General features: G+C 37.4%; 1 protein-coding gene across 6 annotated transcripts in view; it reads left to right on the top strand.

Moving 5' to 3' along the window:
- Positions 1-17,571, top strand: part of FAM13C (family with sequence similarity 13 member C) — a 157,494-nt gene that overhangs the window by 58,052 nt on the left and 81,871 nt on the right. For all 6 annotated transcript variants that reach the window (XM_059397448.1, XM_059397451.1, XM_059397449.1 and 3 more), the window contains one exon: positions 8,480-8,598. In XM_059397448.1, the coding sequence (XP_059253431.1) occupies positions 8,480-8,598 (119 nt within the window). The remainder of the gene's footprint in view (positions 1-8,479; positions 8,599-17,571) is intronic.

Genomic DNA, 17,571 nt, shown 5'->3' with positions numbered 1-17,571 from the left:
TACTGTTTGCCCCAGCTGAAAGTTGACAAGATATTTGCAAGGATTTCTAAATAGCTTTATGGGCAAATAAAAACAAACTGACATTCAGAGCCTGATAAGAAATTTTCTTTCCAGGTCTTCTTTTCTAAGCTTAATGTACCTAGAAGGGAAAAAAAAAAAAAAAAAAAAAAAAAAAAAAAAAGACAAACTTTATCCAAGGTTTACAAAGCTCTAAATCTAGAACACAGGAATCTTTTGATTTCCATATTAGTTGAAGATCTTCTCTCTGATCTAAAGGAGGGGATAGATAATGTAGTTGGTTGGGTGGGTCTGACTCCTTAAGAGCATTCAGATTGCAACCTAATTCTTTGAAGAGTTAAAAAGAAATGTACTTGTCTTGTAAGTTGAGTCTTTTACAAGAACATTAGTGAATCTCTGGAAGCAATTCACTTACTTTTCCGTTTTTAAAACCAATCCCCAACTTTCTCTATTCATCTCAGAAGGTTGTAAGTATAAAATTTTGGATTTAGGAAACAAATGTCTCTGGAGAAACTTGGATTCTTTTTCTGTGTCTTTGAGATATAAATGTTCTACCTGGTCTGCTCAAGGAACTCTTATCTATGGAAGCCATCTCTTTGAAATGCAAATTTTAGGGAAATAATTTCTATCAGAAGGGAAAAAGGAATGGGTATTTGGAGCCTAAGCCTATGAAAAATTAGAATTCTTTCCCATGAACATGATAAAAACGTGTAAGCCATCTGAGCAGATAATCTAAATTATTCTTTTGCTAGAAACCTATTTGGACCCAACTTTTCTTTGAAAGGCTACTGAGTTTTATATTATTTTACCTGTCCTATGGCTAAAATTTGAAATTAAAAGCTGTAAGATACCTCTTTATAACTATCACTGTTTATGTATGTCTGTATATTATAAATGTGTAGTTTTTTTTCTATCTCTGGATGGTTTTGCCAAAATTAATTCGTACAGTTATATTTATATATGTACATATATATGTAAATATATTTATATATGCTCACAGGAATATAGAAAGTAACCCAAATGATTCTCAAGTTTGTTTTAATCTAAGATAATCTTGGTAAATAAATATAAATTTAAATTTGTTGGCTTAATCAAAACTGGCATGTCTTTAGAGCTATCAATATTAAGTATAAACAGATCTATAACTTTTATTCTATCTAGGTTTACTAAAAGTAAATCTATAACTTTATTCTATGTAGGTTTACTAAAAGTTAAAGAAGCTCATGTTATCTGTTATAGATAGAGAACAAACTGAAGGTTGATGGAGGGAGGTGGGTGCGGGATGGGATAGACGGGTGATGGGTATTAAGGAGGGCATTTATTGTGATGAGCACTGGATGTTGTATGTAAGTGATAAATCACTGACTTCTACTCCAGAAACCAATATTGCACTGTATGTTAAGTAACAAAAGTTAAATTAAGAAAAGGATAAATTCATGAATAAATAAACAGCAAATAATCTTTTCATGAGTAATCTAAACATAATTGTTAAGAACAAATAAATTAAGTAGAGGTAAGATAGAAGTGTATAAGTGAACTTTCCAATAATAACTATGCTTTTTTGTATATCTTCTTAAAAGTAGATCCAAAATCTTTTTGGTAACTTGAAACCTTGATATTATACTGAGATAAGTTAAATGATGGGTATCAGTTGAATATCTAGATCATTTCCAAGGAATATAAAATACTGAAACATTAACTACTGAGCATTATCTACATTTGACTTCTCTTTACAGAAGAAATAAGAGTATTTGGTCTATTAGTAAACATGTTTTGTCTACATTGAAAAGTTTACTGAGGAAATTTGCCAGTTCACACTTGCTTAATTCTTAATTTTCACTAGGAATTTAGGATTCTAATGGTACTAATTAAATCAGTATATGTACTTAAAACTATTTCAAAATAATAAGGGTGAAAGTAAGCCACTGTGAATGAAAATAGGTAAAGAAAGTAAAATGACTATTTCAGAGTGAGAAAGAAGGACAAAACATAGTAAATAATCTGAATGGATATAAAAAGTTATAGAACTTTTGTAGAAAAGGAATCTTAAGAAATGAACGTTAATTGTGGTCAAGCTGGCTAAGGTTAGAATGGATTTAAGATATTTTTTCCCCCTTAAAAATGAGTTTTATTATTAAAAGTCACACTGGTGCAAAATTAAAATTTGGTCTTCTCTCTGCTAAAAATATAAAGTATTCTTGTGCTATGAGTCTGCTCTTGATAAGTGATTGTGAAAGCCTTTTTGTTTAGTCACTTTACCTTTTGGACACTCTCCCTGGAAAGCAAAGTTGGTTTTGTTTTTGTTTTTGTTTTTGCCTTAGCAAAATAATTCCTTGTGTTTCATGTTGTTTTTATATCAGGAGGTCTTGAATTACCTAATAGAACCCAGTTTTGTTCATATCAAAGGAGCTAAGTCTCATTCACGACAATGTAACCTTTTATGTTTGCCTTTCTAATCTTCTATTGCTAATTGGGTTAATAGATAATTAACTATTCAATAATAATCTATGGGCCTACTTAGTCAAATATTCAAATGTTTTGGTATTTTGACAACTTCCTCAAATCAAACTCTAAATGGAGTCTTCTTGACCTCAAAGTATCTTTGATATTTCCCAGAGGGTCCCTGAAAATCTCAAAAGATTTGTTTCTCACCTGGTAAGAGAGAGAGATGTTAAACAAATTAGGTCTATTTGACATGTTAAATTATGCAGAAAGCATTATCAAATAAGTATTCATAAACTGTCAAATAAGTATTCATAAAGATTAATGGAATGGACTCTACCAAGTGTTCTCATCCACCAACACTGTTGCCAAATTACAAGGTCTTTAAACTTGGGTGCTTATTTCACAACTGAAAAAGACTCCCTAACCTTTGGTCTGCGCAAATGCTAGAGACATTAAAATCAAATTGACTAGGAAGAGAATTAGCTGATGTAGAGGTAGACTGCTTCCTCCCAAAACATTAAGAATGTTTCTTTTCATTTCTCCTTTCTTTCCAACAATCCTTTTCCTAATTCTTACGTAATGAAGGTCTTTGTCATTCTCTTGTAAATCTACTGCTTGCCCTGGCCTGGAAAGACATTGTCATTGTTTACATATCTCAGATGATTATAAAAGCAGGTTATCTAACCCCCCAGTCAACTGTTGGATTTACCGTGATGCTGGTGATTCCATAAATCTTCCCGTCACAAACTTCTCCCTCATTTCCAATGCCTCACTGGCATTGATAAACACTTCTGGAGAAGTGGAGACTTTTATATAAAATACATAAACAAGGCATTTGGCTTGAGAAAATGACTCCTTCAGTTGGGTCTTTCTTTGATCTACTTAATCTAAGTTGGTTTGAGCCATGGGGGGTGTGGCACTGGAAATTTTTGAGGATCCTCCAAACATTGGGTATTATTCAGTTTATAACCATTCTAATAGTCTCCCTGATACACTATATTCTCTCAAAAGCTTTAAATGCATGCATGCAGTCACTGGTAAAGAGACAAATGATCTTTCTGTGTCTCGAATGACAAAAAATGGGATGAAGAAACTGCCAACTAAAAGACCAACACCTTGATATCCTAACCTATGAATTGCAGTTAGAGATTCATCCTGATTCCAACATCAACAAGGAGTGGTAGTTCAGAGTGACACTAATACTTTACATTTTGATCAATATTTGCAGTACAACTAAGAATTTATCAAAAGGGGGGGACGTTGATGTAATTAATTTGTATATTGGGACCCACAAAATGGAGGCCATCTCAGTGGCCTAGCCCATGTCACAAATCTAAACAAAGTTAGACTGCACTTACTGAAAACACCTGTCAAGAGACCCTAACCCCTGTCACAATCTTTCAAGTTAGTTTTAACTAGCTTATCTTACCTAGAAAATAGGACCTATTAGCCTTACAAGGAAATCCCTGAATTCCTAGCCATTCATGCCCTGTTTCCTTGTTGCCTCTTCTTACATTCTATAATGCTCATTCTTGCCCACAAAACCTTTGGGAGAGAGCTCCACTGTTTGATAAGCTCTGTACTCCCTAAATTCATGATTGTTTTTCCTTGAATAAAGGAGTTAAATTAGTTACTAAATTGTTTTATTTTGTCATTTGATAATAGTAAACTTGGGATGTTGAAATAAAGTGGCAAGAATTCTGTCTTATCTTCACTTTATTATTCTCCTTGGGGAAAAGTGAGAGAGTAAGATCTGCCTCCTAGTTTTAAGTGAGGACATACAGGCTAGAAGTGCCTAGTTTAGTGCTGAGTACAGGTGAGGCACTCGATGAATGTTATTTGATTTGGAAAGTGGACAAAATATCCCAATTTGAATGTCTATTTTCTACCAGAAGTTCTTACAAATGTAGGCAGTAAAGTGGGCGATATCCCTGTATTTCAGGTAAGGAAATAAGACCAGAGGAGATCCTACTTTGTGGATCTGTGTAGATTTTGAATGTATGCCTCTTTCATCCTCCATGATTTATTTCTGTGTTGAAATAATGACCAAGGCAGAAATTATTTTTAAAAAGAGGTCTGAAGAAAGGGTTCTCTTAGTAATATGTGTTAAAGTCGCAGAACACTTCAAATAATAATCAGACACATGTTTAGAAGATACTGTAAACCAGCTCTTCCGGAGCCCCTTTCCCCCAACTAGAAAATGGATGTGATAATCCAATAGTTCTTTCAATCAGGGACAAAAATCTCTAAAACCCCCAGTTATTCAAAAGGACTTTAAGTCATTTTCACAGATGTGTGAAGATTAAGGTAAAAAGAACTCTGGGATGGCATAGGATAGTGTAGATTAATAACACATTGCCTGTTCATTCTAAGAGCTGAATATATATGCTTTTCCAAACTATGGAAATATTGGATGCATTAACTATGTAGTTAGAGCTCTTGGGAAAAGCAGTGATTAGTTATAAACCCACTTAATTTAAAATTAAGTTAAATTAAATTAAATTATATTAAATTAAAATTTAAGCCAGTAGTTGAAGAAAGTAAATTTTTTTAGTTAATTTGGGAATGGAATAGACACGAATAAAACCTCAAGCGTGAGAAGATGAAAAAAGTTAATATTTTGATTGACCACACATCTCGAAAGGAAGATTTAAAGGATGTGTAGATCTTTGAGGCCCAAGAGTAGCATTCTGGTTTGTTAAGCTAAGCAAAAACTAGGACTAGGACAAAGCATTTTTTTTCCCTTTTTTCTGGGTTACAGATTTGTACAAGGAGGACTCGGAAGAACATGAAACTGTGGTCATTACATTGGATCAAAACTAGATTCTCTCAAGTTCTGTAAGAGTCAGCTGAATTCACTAAAGCCCTAACAAGGATAAAATATTATATTTCATTATTTCTGCTTAGCAGCGGCTTATTTTTCCTTAACTCAGCTGAGTTTCTAAGCCGTTCAATCTAATAGACAGTTTCTCTCTTATTGTGTGTACTATCTTAGCCTCTGCTCATGGATCAGAAAATAACAGAAATAATGTTTGTTTTATAGGCACCTTACTTATGAAGTATCTCAGAACCAAGTCCATTTAATTGCTTCTGTGTATAGCAGAGAACCAGCAAATCACTGCACCAAGGCTGTAATTGGGACATACAGGACACAAGGTCAAATGATAGGGGATAGCTGGAATGAGGACAAGATGTAGGATTACTTGGCTTACAGGTGCCCCGCCAGCCTCTGCCTGGCCAGGTGCCAGGAAGACAAGCGTGGAGGAGAGGGTCTTGGCTTCTCCTTCCTTCAATTCTGTTGGTCAGCATGGACCTGTCCATTCGCAAGCACATTAGCACAGCAGTAAACAAGTTAGTGTCTGCCCTCTTACACTTTAGTCATTGTCAAACGGTAGATTTTAAAATTCTTTGGGGGCAGGATTGCCTTAGTCACTTTTACATAACCTCCCTAACTGTCAACATCCTTGGTTTGTAGTAGGTGATTCCTTTTTAAATAAAAATATATCTCAGTTATTTTAAGGTAAACACTCTGCTTTATTGTTTTAGAATTTTTGGTAGGGGGTATTATAGCAGATCTCAAAGATGTAATGAAGCTTAAATGAGCAAAGCTAATATGTTAAATATGTTCTTGCCCAGATAGTGTCACTTTTGAGAGGGTGGCAGGGAAAGAATATGCTCTCTCAATTGCACACGAATACGTTATCTATTCTAAGAACTTTCTTTGGCAGTCCTAGTTAACCTTGTCACTGGTCAGGTGGTAGAACCCAATTGGAATAGGGATGTGAACTCACCAAGAAGGTGAGTCCTGGTGTCTCATGTGTCTCCGTTATAGAGGCCAATAACCATGATTATTACTGTTCTTGTTATATACTTTTTTCCTTTATGTCCTTATGAATAAATGATACCTGGCAGCACAATATCTTTGGAAGCTACTGTTTTATTAATTTAGTTAAAATGACATCCATCTTTTTTATGCCTTCTCCCTTTAAGCAAAAGCATGAAATTATTTTTATGAAAACTGGAGCGAGTAAGAATTGGGATTTACTTTCCTATTTCCTATAAAGTTCTTGAGAATCTTGTAGATTATACTCTTGAAGTATATAAATCTGAAACAAATAAGCATCCCACCACAAACATAGGTTTGCTTTTGATAAACTTGTTTGGATTAAGTCTCTGAGGGTTTCCTTAACATAACTTTCAGAATATTAAGATTCAAGGGAATTTTTATAGAAGAAATATTAGTGTTTATAACTCCCATCTGCTGTGTACCTCCAGTTGACAGGTACTAAGATATGTTCTAATGACCTCTTGTTCAACAACTTTGTGACCTTGGAGTGTTATCCCCATTTTACAGACCAGGAAGTGGGGATCCTGATAATTGATGTGACTTGTCACATACCTAGCAAGTAGTAGGCAGAGCTATCTCACTTGAACCCACTTTTGGGGAAACTTGGCCAGTATTTGGGTAGTTGTAGAATTTTTTTTACAAGCGTTTACTATGTCCAGAGTGTCTTTTTGCCTGAAGCTGGAGGCTTAGAGAAATGGTATTAAAGGATCCTGGAGGAATAATTAAACCCTTTCTTTATCTCTGCTCCAACTCCCCACTTTAACCCTCTTACAGGAAGGCATATATATCTAATTTTATTTTTAAAAAGACTTTATTTATTTATTTGAGAAAGAGAATGAAAGCATGAGCTGGGGGTGGGGGGCGGGAAGGGCAGACTCCCCACCAAGCAGGGAACCTAAGGTGGGGCTCCATCCCAGGACCCTGAGATCATGACCTGAGCTAAAGACAGAGACTTGACTAAATGAGTCACACAGGTGCCCCATAATTTTGTTTTAGAAGCTTGTGATGACTACTTGGCAAAAAAACCCACTTCATTATCCTAGTGTTTCAGAAATGTGACTTCTGAGACATCTGACATATTGGAACGTGTACTGACTTTAACCCACACTCCAAATAGGAAAGCTTGGTCTACACTGCCACCAAAGTATACTGCTCAGTCAGACCCAGATGTACTGCGGCACATGAATATTCTCACTGCGTGACAGTAGCCATCTGGATTTACACACTTTCTCACTGAGTTTAGTTTTAGTATTTCTTTTATCAGGTAAAGGGGCTATTTTGCTGCAGGGAAAACTTGTCAATTAGAGATTTGACACAGCTCAAAAATTATAGTGGTTCAACTGTTGAATGTATATAAATCTTTCATTTTTAGTGTATGTGTTCTTATAGTGAATCCAGATTCATGTTAGCTTGGATGTGTTTATGATATTATCTAGAAAGTTTAGCATTCTGGAGTTCTTCTAAATTAATGCACTGATTGCATCGTGGGATGTCCAGTGTAGTTATTTCTTTGGATGCAGTGTAGCTAATGGCGTGTGTGTGTGTGTGTGTGTGTGTGTGTGTTGAAAGGAGAGAGAGACAGAGAGAGAGAGATTGGGAAGAGAATGCTTGCATACTTGGGGATTGGAATTCATAAAAACGATGTATTCCTTAGGTTTCAGACTGACTTAAATTTCTTTCCTATTATAGGAGTAATGCATGTTTATTTTTAAAAATGTAGATGAGCCCCAAAAAGGAAAAAAGAAATGACATCTTAGAGTTAGTCACGGTTAAGAATTTGGTATCTCAATCTGTATGTGTGTGTATTCATACATATGTTTGTTTTTACAAAAATGAGCCAATGCTATAAATATTCTAGAAATTATGTTTTCAGATATATCTATTTATTCAATATCCTTCTATAATATTTTTAATGTGAAAATTTTTATGGCATGGTTACATTGTCTCTCTCGAACATTAGATTTTTCATTATTTTTCTCTTTATTCTGTAATCTTGTAACAACTGACTGATAGAAAAATGTTTCTTAAATTGCAAATTACTTATTGGCCCCCTTCCCCAACTATACTCTGCGGAGTGTGTTGCCTGCCCTGAGACCCACTTCCAGCTGAAGAACACTCCGGTGTGATGCCCACTGACAGCTCCTCTACTTTAGCTGTTTCTTCTTGTAGGAGACAGAGCATGTGGTACCCAGCCAGCCAGAGTGTCGGGGGAGAACAGGAACACCAGCTCACGAGAGTCCGCAAAACCACTCCTTCAGGTGCCAAGAAACAGTACGAGTTCAACCAAGGTGGGCCTTTTGTCGTCAGAAATTGTACTGTGCCTGGTATTGCTTTCCCAGAAATGCTGATGCTGTGCTTGCCATTCCCACACAAGGCAAGGCTTTCTGATTTTGACTGGCATTCCTTACAAGTCACAGAAGCGGCTTAAAGCAGCTGTGAGAGTATCATTGAGTCTGAGTTGAGGAGAAATGTAAATAACCTACAGTTTCTGCCTTCATTTTGGAGATAATCAGTCTTCGGCTTGGCTTGGCTCGGAGAGAGTCTTGGAGAAAGAAATGCTGATTTCATTTGTCCTTTTCTATTCCATGCTAGAGATGATTAGGTTTTCCTCTGTGATAATGATAATTAGTGATGACAGTGTAGACATCAAGCCAATTTCTTTTCACATATTATCTCATTTAGCCTTTGCCTCTTCTTCACAAAGTGAGTACTAATAGGCCCATTTTATGGAGGAGAAGCCTGAGGCTGGGACTCCCTGAGGCACTGGCCTGATGTTGCACAAGTGAAAAAGTTGAGCCAGACTTTGACCCTATAAACATTTGATTACAGAATAGCAGGTGTGGCTGCGGTGCTGATCCCAGTAGTGTCCTTGAGGCACTTGAAGCAGCCCTGGGGCTGGGCTCTCTGGTCTGCTAGACCTGCTGGAGACAGCCCGGGGTCCAGGGCGAGGGCGGAGGTGGAAAGCTGTCTGCAGCACGGTTGGCATGGCATTCTGATGGGAGCCCAGCATTGCAGCTGTCTGTGGAAAGTCTTTTCTGGAAATAAACAGAAGAAAGAATTCAGCTGCGAGTTGTGTCAGCTGTCTTTGTAGGATCATGTGTACAGCATAATCATAGCCTTCAGTCAGTGGGAAGGGAGCGCTGTGCTTCCAAGCATGACCTTTAGATTTTTTTTTTTTCTTTTATGGCAGCACAGCCTAAATGAATCAACAACTACAGAGAAGTTGGCTGCTATGTAATTTTGCTTTAAAATATTCAACATACTAAATTTAGAATCAAAGAGACCCAAAAGGTTGGAGGGGTCCCAAAACCAAGGTGACTGCTCTCCAACCAGATTAATAGGTTTCTTGTATCATCCTTCTCACAAGCTGCCACCTCTTTTCTGTTTATTCTTATGTGACTTCAGGTCAGGTAAGACTCAGCCTTGTCATTTCTCTGCTGCTTGGGGCATTCTCCTTCCTACTTGAAGCCTTATTATAATGAAGCTCTTTTAGACTGACTAGAGCCAATTTTGTGCAGTGACCCTGTTTCCCTTCCACCTCACTGGTGACTGACTGCCTTTCTCAGCAAGAACAGGCCAACTCTATACCCATGCATAGTTCAAAATAGTAACACAAAACAAAACAAATGAACAAAAAACCTAAATCATTCTTGTGTATGGAATGTATGGCAGCCCTTTGGGGTGGGTGTTCCACAGAGGCTAATCAGGAAAAACATCAACAGTTAGACTTCTCAAAGATACTTGATGTTTGATAACTTTAGATCAATTTATATCTCACCTACAGTGGGGAAAGTAAGTGGTAATACTTACTGTTATTAGAGGGCAAGTCAGAAGTTTAATAGGATTCTGTGATAAGAATCATTTACATATGATTAGTAAGAGCTAAGAGTATTGGATTAGAATAGTTAGTGGGTTTTTTTTTTTTAAGATTTTGTTTATTTATTTGACAGATAGAGATCACAAGTAGGCAGAGAGGCAGGCAGAGAGAGAGAGAGAGAGAGGAGGAAGCAGGCTCCCTGCCGAGCAGAGAGCCCCATGCGGGGCTCCATCCCAGGACCCTGGGACCATGACATGAGCCGAAGGCAGAGGCTTTAACCCACTGAGCCACCCAGGCTCTCCTAGTTTGTGTTTTTTAAATATTTATTTATTAGAGAGAGAGAGAGCGCGAGGAGCACATGCACAAGCAGGCAGAGTGGCAGGCAGAGGCAGAGAGAGAAGCAGGCTCCCTGCTGAGCCAGAAGCCCCATGAGGGACTCAATCCCAGGACCCTGGGGTCATGACCTGAGCTAAAGGCAGTGGCTTACCTGACTGACCCACCCAGGCATCCCTGAATTAGAATAGTTTTGATGAGGAAATATACTGTGCAGCAATTCTTATATTTGGGGATGGGAAGTTACAGTTGAATTTGGATTCTCAGACCTAGGGTACCTTTTCTCAGAAAAACAGAGATGTACATATATACAAGTTTGTAACACCTTAGGAGGTTCCTTGACCTCCTCTGCATGTCAGTGAAAGGAACCAAATACCGACAGGGTCCCCAAATTCACCAGGGTCACAGGCAGCCTTCCTGGTGAAATCAGGTTTGTCTCTCCCCAACACATTGGCCACTTCTACATCTTAACAAACCTCCATAGGACCCCAAATACCTTGTCCTTTTCTTCCTTTCCCTTCTAGCCTCCAGGTTCCACCTTGATGGGACCTAGGTTTATTAGCTAGCCCCATTCCAGAATATTCTGTACCCCATTGTTGGAAAATCATAGGATCTGGAATTAAGGATCAGATCAGAAGCAGTGTCTGATACTATTAAGTTTAGTATTTAGATTGGGCTGGTAACCTTTAAACTAGACTTATTTCTCACAGCCATGGTGGCGTCACCTAGGGACATTCTAATGAAACTTTAAAAAAAAAAATCTCAAAATGTTACAAGGATTGTGAAACTTGAACTGGTGAAATGAGATCTGAGGCTAAAAACAACTTTGAGTCAGGTAGCTCACATTCCTGATAACATTTCCCTTCCCTTTTAAGCCAGCATATGGCCAGGTTCAGGCATATGGTGCCCAAAAAGATCTTGATAGAGACATGATACTGTAACAGGATGCTCCAGACCTAGTTTTGGCTCAAAGCGAGAGAAGGAGCCAGGATAAATCTCTGCAGTTATAAAATGCCACCTTCTTGGGGGTGGAGGGAGAATTTTATTGGCATAATGAATACTTTGAAAAAGGAGGAAAGATCTTTTTGCCACCAAGGGGTCACATGTCACTTCAATGAGACTCAAAGTTAGTCTTCAGAGAATGAATCCATCCTTGTAGAAATGAGATTTTGGAGCTCATTGTGTTATGGAGTGGGAACTGATCTTTGCATGGATGCCAAGGAGAAATAGTTTCCTACCTTCAGCTCTCAGATCATGTTGTATCTTCAGCTCTTTCTAGCATAAGGAGCCTCTGTCTGTGTGTGTGGATGGGCTTCAGGGAGGTTTATGAGTGTTTAAAACAACCCACATTTATAATCTTATAGTTCTGTAGATATCCAACATGGGTCTGTGGTTTATCTAGTGTGGAGATACACTTGCCTTGTACTATGTCTTCCATACATTTCCCTCTAGCCATGGCCAAGAGAGATTTTCTCATTTTAAGGACTCATGGGACTAGATGGGGCTGGCTCAGGTAATAAACAATAATCTCCTCATCTCAAGGTCTTTTACTTGATCGTATCTTCAGAAGCCCTTTTGTCATGTAAGAGTAACATGTGGAGTGGGACAAAAAATTAGGACACAGGGAGCTTGGTGTGTGTGTGGTGGTGGGAGGGAGGGGTTATTCTGCCTGCTACCGAAAAGTTCGGTTTCCCATTGAAAATCTCTACAACATTCATCAGAATCTCATGTGGTACTCATGACCCCCCAAAAGTCCTATCCTAACCTTTTTCTACCTTCCAGTTTGCTTGTTCTTCAACAGAGCCAACCTCAGACACTGATTTCACCCCTCCATCCTCTTTCACCGCATCCTTGCTTCTGTTTGCCATGTCCTCTCTGTCCTTATATGCTATTCCTTATACAGTGCCCCACGGCAGAGAACTCAAGTCTGGTGTCCTGTGGTTTATCTAGTGTGGAGATACACTTGCCTTGTACTATGTTTCAAAAATATATATTTTTTAAGGGTTTTATTTGTTTATTTGACAGAGATTACAAGTAGGCAGAGAGGCAGACAGAGAGAGAGGAAGCAGGCTCCCCGCCGAGCAGAGAGCCTGATGTGGGGCTCCATCCCAGGACCCTGAGATCATGACCTGAGCCGAAGGCAGAGGCTTTAACCCACTGAGCCACCCAAGTGCCCCTGTTTTAAAAATATTTTGAGACGATATTTAAAATTCAGAAATTTTGTGGATTTGGGAGACGTTTCTTGACAAACTCAAGATAGGATAACTTATGGGCTATATTCCCAAGGGGCAACAATTAGCTGGAGTTGCGGAGCAGGTGTCCATTTTTCCACAACTCCCACCTGGATCTGCTTCCTTATTTATGTTCTTTGCTGGCTCCTACAGGCATTTGATTTATAATGCCTGCTTTAATCATTTTCTTCCCAGCGACTGCTCATCCTAGGTGCTCTAGCTGCCTGGAGCTAAGCCCTAATAAGGTGATGTCTGATAATGTCTTATGCCTCCTTTCCAAGATGATGTATTTACATTTTAACTTGGATTTTCATTGCATCTGTGTGGAGGGGCTGCGTGTTACCCTACTCTGGCATGCTTTTCAGTACCTGGAGCTTTTTCAAAACACTTATAATTATGGAACTGCATTTGGTTAGAGCAAGAATGAAGCCTTAGTAATTATTTAATACAACCCTCTCATTTTCTAGTTTGACACCCAGTGAGGCTGTGATTTGCTTAAGCCCTGGCTCCCCTTTTAACAGAATCAAGACAAATGCCATCAATCTGTTCAGAGCAGTCACTTGATGAATATGCATCAGTTTGATTTTTTTTTTTTTTTTTTTTTTGGTGTAGCTACAGCCAGTGCTGATCCTAGGAACCCTCCTAGATGACAAAGGAGGATTTATGAATGTAAGAGAATACTAATGAAGCTGGGGATTTCTTACCCAGCTAAGTAAATTTACTTTTGAGAGTGATTAACTCACTTGTGTTTAAAATATTGTATTAAAATTTATGGCAGCATTAAACTTTTAATGTCATTAAAGACCTTGCCTGTATAAACAGGAGCTATTCTATATAGCATTGTGTCACCACTAATTAAGTTGGTGGTTACATTGGCGAATGGGAGTTTATTAGCCTCTTCATCTGGAAGTTCCCAGTTAGAGGGGGTTCAGGATTGGTGTGTTAGCGAGAATAATGGCCTTTGATGGATTTGACTATTTTCGTGATGTTCCAGAAGAAAGAAAAAGCTTTGTTGTTTTATGGAAAGAGAAAGTTTTGTTGGCAGTAACTTTTCCATGGGGAATAAATCCTTTCAGCTTTTGTTTTTGAGATAGACAACTTGTCTGTATTTTAATAGCTAATAGTTTCTTATTTAAGTATTTTTCATAGCAGTAAGCAGAGTCTTAATGAGCTCTGCTGAAAAGAGTACGAGAATGAGCACCCTGAGATTTTTAATAACATAGTAGACAAGATGTGCCTTCTTTGACTGTACCAGACAGAAGCTCTACTTGATGCCAATATGCTGTTATTAGTGTGCTCTCAGGATTCCTCCCCTCTCCTTTCTGTCTCTGTGTGTCTCCTTCTCTCTTCTCTTCTTCTCTTTCTTTCTTTCTTTCTTTCTGTCTTTCTTTCAATTGTGCAGGGGGAGGACAATGATGAAGTATAAATTTTAAAAAAATTAGTTTGCCTTGACAGTATTTTGAGACTCCCTGCTATACAGTTGTGTGAAGAATGGGCTCTGAAAGGCTTACTTTGCCTATATTGCGTGGGAAGGGAGCCATGTAGTGAGGGCTTTTCTTCATCCCCCAGTCCTGCCTCCATCCCCATGGGCTCCGAAATGGTCTGCTAGAATGGAAAGAACATTCAGATTAAGAAATGCAGAGTCTTATCTCATGTCTCTCAGGTGACCTTGGTCACTTAATGCAAATCCCTCAGTCCCCTCCTCTAACACAAGTTTGGGTCAGATGATTTCTCTTCCTTCTTCTGACTCGAATTCTAAAAATGCTCAACATTCTAGATGTTTAAAGGATTTGATGTGGAAAGATTTTAGCTTAATAAAACAAGCTCTTGCAGTCACAGATAAAAATAATTCCTCCTCCATGCTACAGAGCACAAAAATATCCTCTACCAAATCACCAGTCCCTTGAACTGATTGACAAAGAGCCCACACTTGATTATTCTGGGAATGAAACCCACCTTTATTATTACTATTATTTATTACTATTATTTTTTGAGACTGCCCTTGGTTACTTTATAAATTGTTAGCACTTTCACAAGGCAATGATTAGGCATAAAGATAATAGGGAAACAGTCTCTCATTAATAATAATAGTAAATGGGACATGATTGTATTAGAAAATATTTTTAAAAATCTAAGGAAACAAAAATTTCTTATAATCCTACTGCCCCAACATAAACATGGTTATCCATTTTAGTGTATGTTTTTGTATTGTTGCTATTGTTTTATGTTTTTATTTAATTCCAGTTAGTTAAATATAGTGTTTTATTAGTTTCAGGTATACAATATAGTAGTTCAATACTTTGATATATCACCCTGTCATCATCACTAGTGCACTCCTTATATTGCTGCTGTTGTAAACTAATGTGGCATAAAAAAGTTGTGTATGAAAGGGGCTTCCTGATACATTCGGGTTGAATTCACTTCAAGCAGGCTCCAGAGAATAAAGCTAGACCAGAATGCATTCTGCAATCTGACTCTACAATCTTTATATGTAAATTGAATAATAAAGTAATGGGGTAATTATTACCAACCTCAGCTTCATGTATGGCTAAGGAGAGCAAATTTGATTTTTTGTAACAAATACTCTAACATATAATTTTTACAAGGAACATATTTTACAAACTTTGGTATCAAAGGCTTGTGTTAGAAATACTATTTCTAGGGGGCACCTGGGTGGCTCAGTGGGTTAAGCCTCTGCCTTCGGCTCAGGTCATGATCCCAGGGTTCTGGGATCTCTGCTTGGGAGGGAGCCTGCTTCCTCCTCTCTCTCTCTCTCTCTCTCTCTCTGCCTGCTTGTGATCTGATCTCTCTCTCTGTCAAATAAATAAATAAATAAAATCTTAAAAAAAAAAAAAGAAATACTATTTCTAGGATATGGAGCAAAAAATTTGTCCTTAATATCTCAAAATCTTAGAAAACTTCTTGGTCTAACTCGGACTAGATTTAAGAGATAAATTTTAGTAGTGATGATAGGAGACAGAGTGTGCATATAAACTTAAAATCTAATTTAAAACTGACCAGCTGGTTAGACATTGAGTGTTCTTGAAGCCACAGGAATGAGGCTGTTCTTCAACTTACTCTTTATCTTCCCAATGAGGCAATGGCTACTCCAGTGTTTCTGTCATAGTATTCATCTACAGGATTATCTCTTTTCAAGACTAATGTGCAATACTAAACACACACACACACACACACACACGCACACACACGAACATATCCATATCCACACACAGCTCTCACCCACACTTTTTTCTATTTTTTTAATCTTTAACCAACTTATTTAATTTGTATCTATAAATTATTTTCATATAAACGAAATCTCAGACATTTCTGTGTAATTAGTTTGTCCTACTTAATATTGCATTTTTTCCACATCATAAAATATTCTAAAATATTTATGACTATAAAATATTCCATTCTGTGACTATACCATCCCTTATGTAATAAATTCCAGATTAGGGTGTATTTTGACTACTTCTGTTATTTATATTTATAAATATTGCTGTAGTAAGAATTGTTTAAAATATTTTTATGTACTTCCGTTTTAGTTTTTTTGGTTTGTGCTTAAGGGTAAAGCTGTCTAGGCTCGGGATTTGAAATAATAAACCAAAAAGAGACATGGGATATAAGTTTTTCAATTATCTGATCATGAAGGCAGATAGGAATAAAATGGATAATTGATAATTTTGAGAGAATTAGATAGAAGGTCATGTGGTTAGATTTCTGCATGTGGCGGCATCATAGGATAGTGGTGGAATGTTCGAGACAGCTCAATCCAATCCCCTTCTCCATACTTGTATAATCTAGATATTTCTGTTTCACCCACTAGCCCTTATGGTTTTCTAGTTTAGATTGTGCTTGGGGCAAAGCGCCTCTGGCGCGAACAATCCCAGAGACCATTAGGAAGGCATGCGGGGTGTGGAACAATTCTTTGATGTGTGGAACTACCCTGCATACTTCAGGGACTCTAGAATCTTTTGTTGTAGCCCGCAGAATGTCAGTAGTCTCTGCCAGCCTCTGTACCAATCACAAATAACCCCTAAATTTCCTAAATGTTTTCTAGAGGACATACCACCATCCCCTTGAGAAACATCAATCTTCATGATGGATATTTAAAGCTGTTTTATGAGAGTCTTTATTAACGTGGGTATGTGTTCATGATTTATTTATACATGGAGAAGAAAGCAATTATATAACAGAATTACAAGGTGATCTTATTTTTGCTTAACATATAATTATATACAGAAACTTATACTGGAAGGACACAAATCAATATTTTATTGGTGTTATTTTCAGGTGGCATGATTAAGGGTGGTGATTTAAAAAATATTCTTTTTGCTTTCCAAATTTTCCCCCAGTGAGTGCCTTTTAAGTTTGTAACTGGGAAAATTATTTATAAATGAAAAAAAAGCAGTACATACTGTTCAGGATATAGAACCATAAATAAAATTGTTGCAGTCATTGCAATCATATTAGGTAATAAAATTAGGTAATTTTATTTTCTATTTCTTTGAACTGTTTTTTCTCAGTCGGAGATAGATAGGAATATTAGAGGAGAACAGATTTTTTACTATTAGTTTTATTTTTGTTAACTAGAAGAAACTTAAAAGACATTTTCAGTGATGCCTGTGGCTTTTATGGTTTGGGTTAGTTGGAATCAGAAAGTGAATATTAAAGGTGATTTTTATGGGGTCAGATGACACTTAAAATCAGAACTTGTATCTTAGACGCCTCTTGTTTGATTATCTTATTCTGTGGATAAAAGTAAAAGAAAGTCTCTTTTTATACCCTTCCAGCTATGCAAGTCTTTTAGCGTTCCCCTAGCATAGAGTTCTAATCAAGAGAACCCCTATGACTTTGCAGATACCAGGGGCAAAAGA

This window comes from Mustela nigripes, chromosome 4 (genome assembly GCF_022355385.1).
Source record: "Mustela nigripes isolate SB6536 chromosome 4, MUSNIG.SB6536, whole genome shotgun sequence".
In the NCBI taxonomy this organism is placed as follows: domain Eukaryota; kingdom Metazoa; phylum Chordata; class Mammalia; order Carnivora; family Mustelidae; genus Mustela; species Mustela nigripes.
This window is presented reverse-complemented; position numbering and strand designations above follow the sequence as displayed.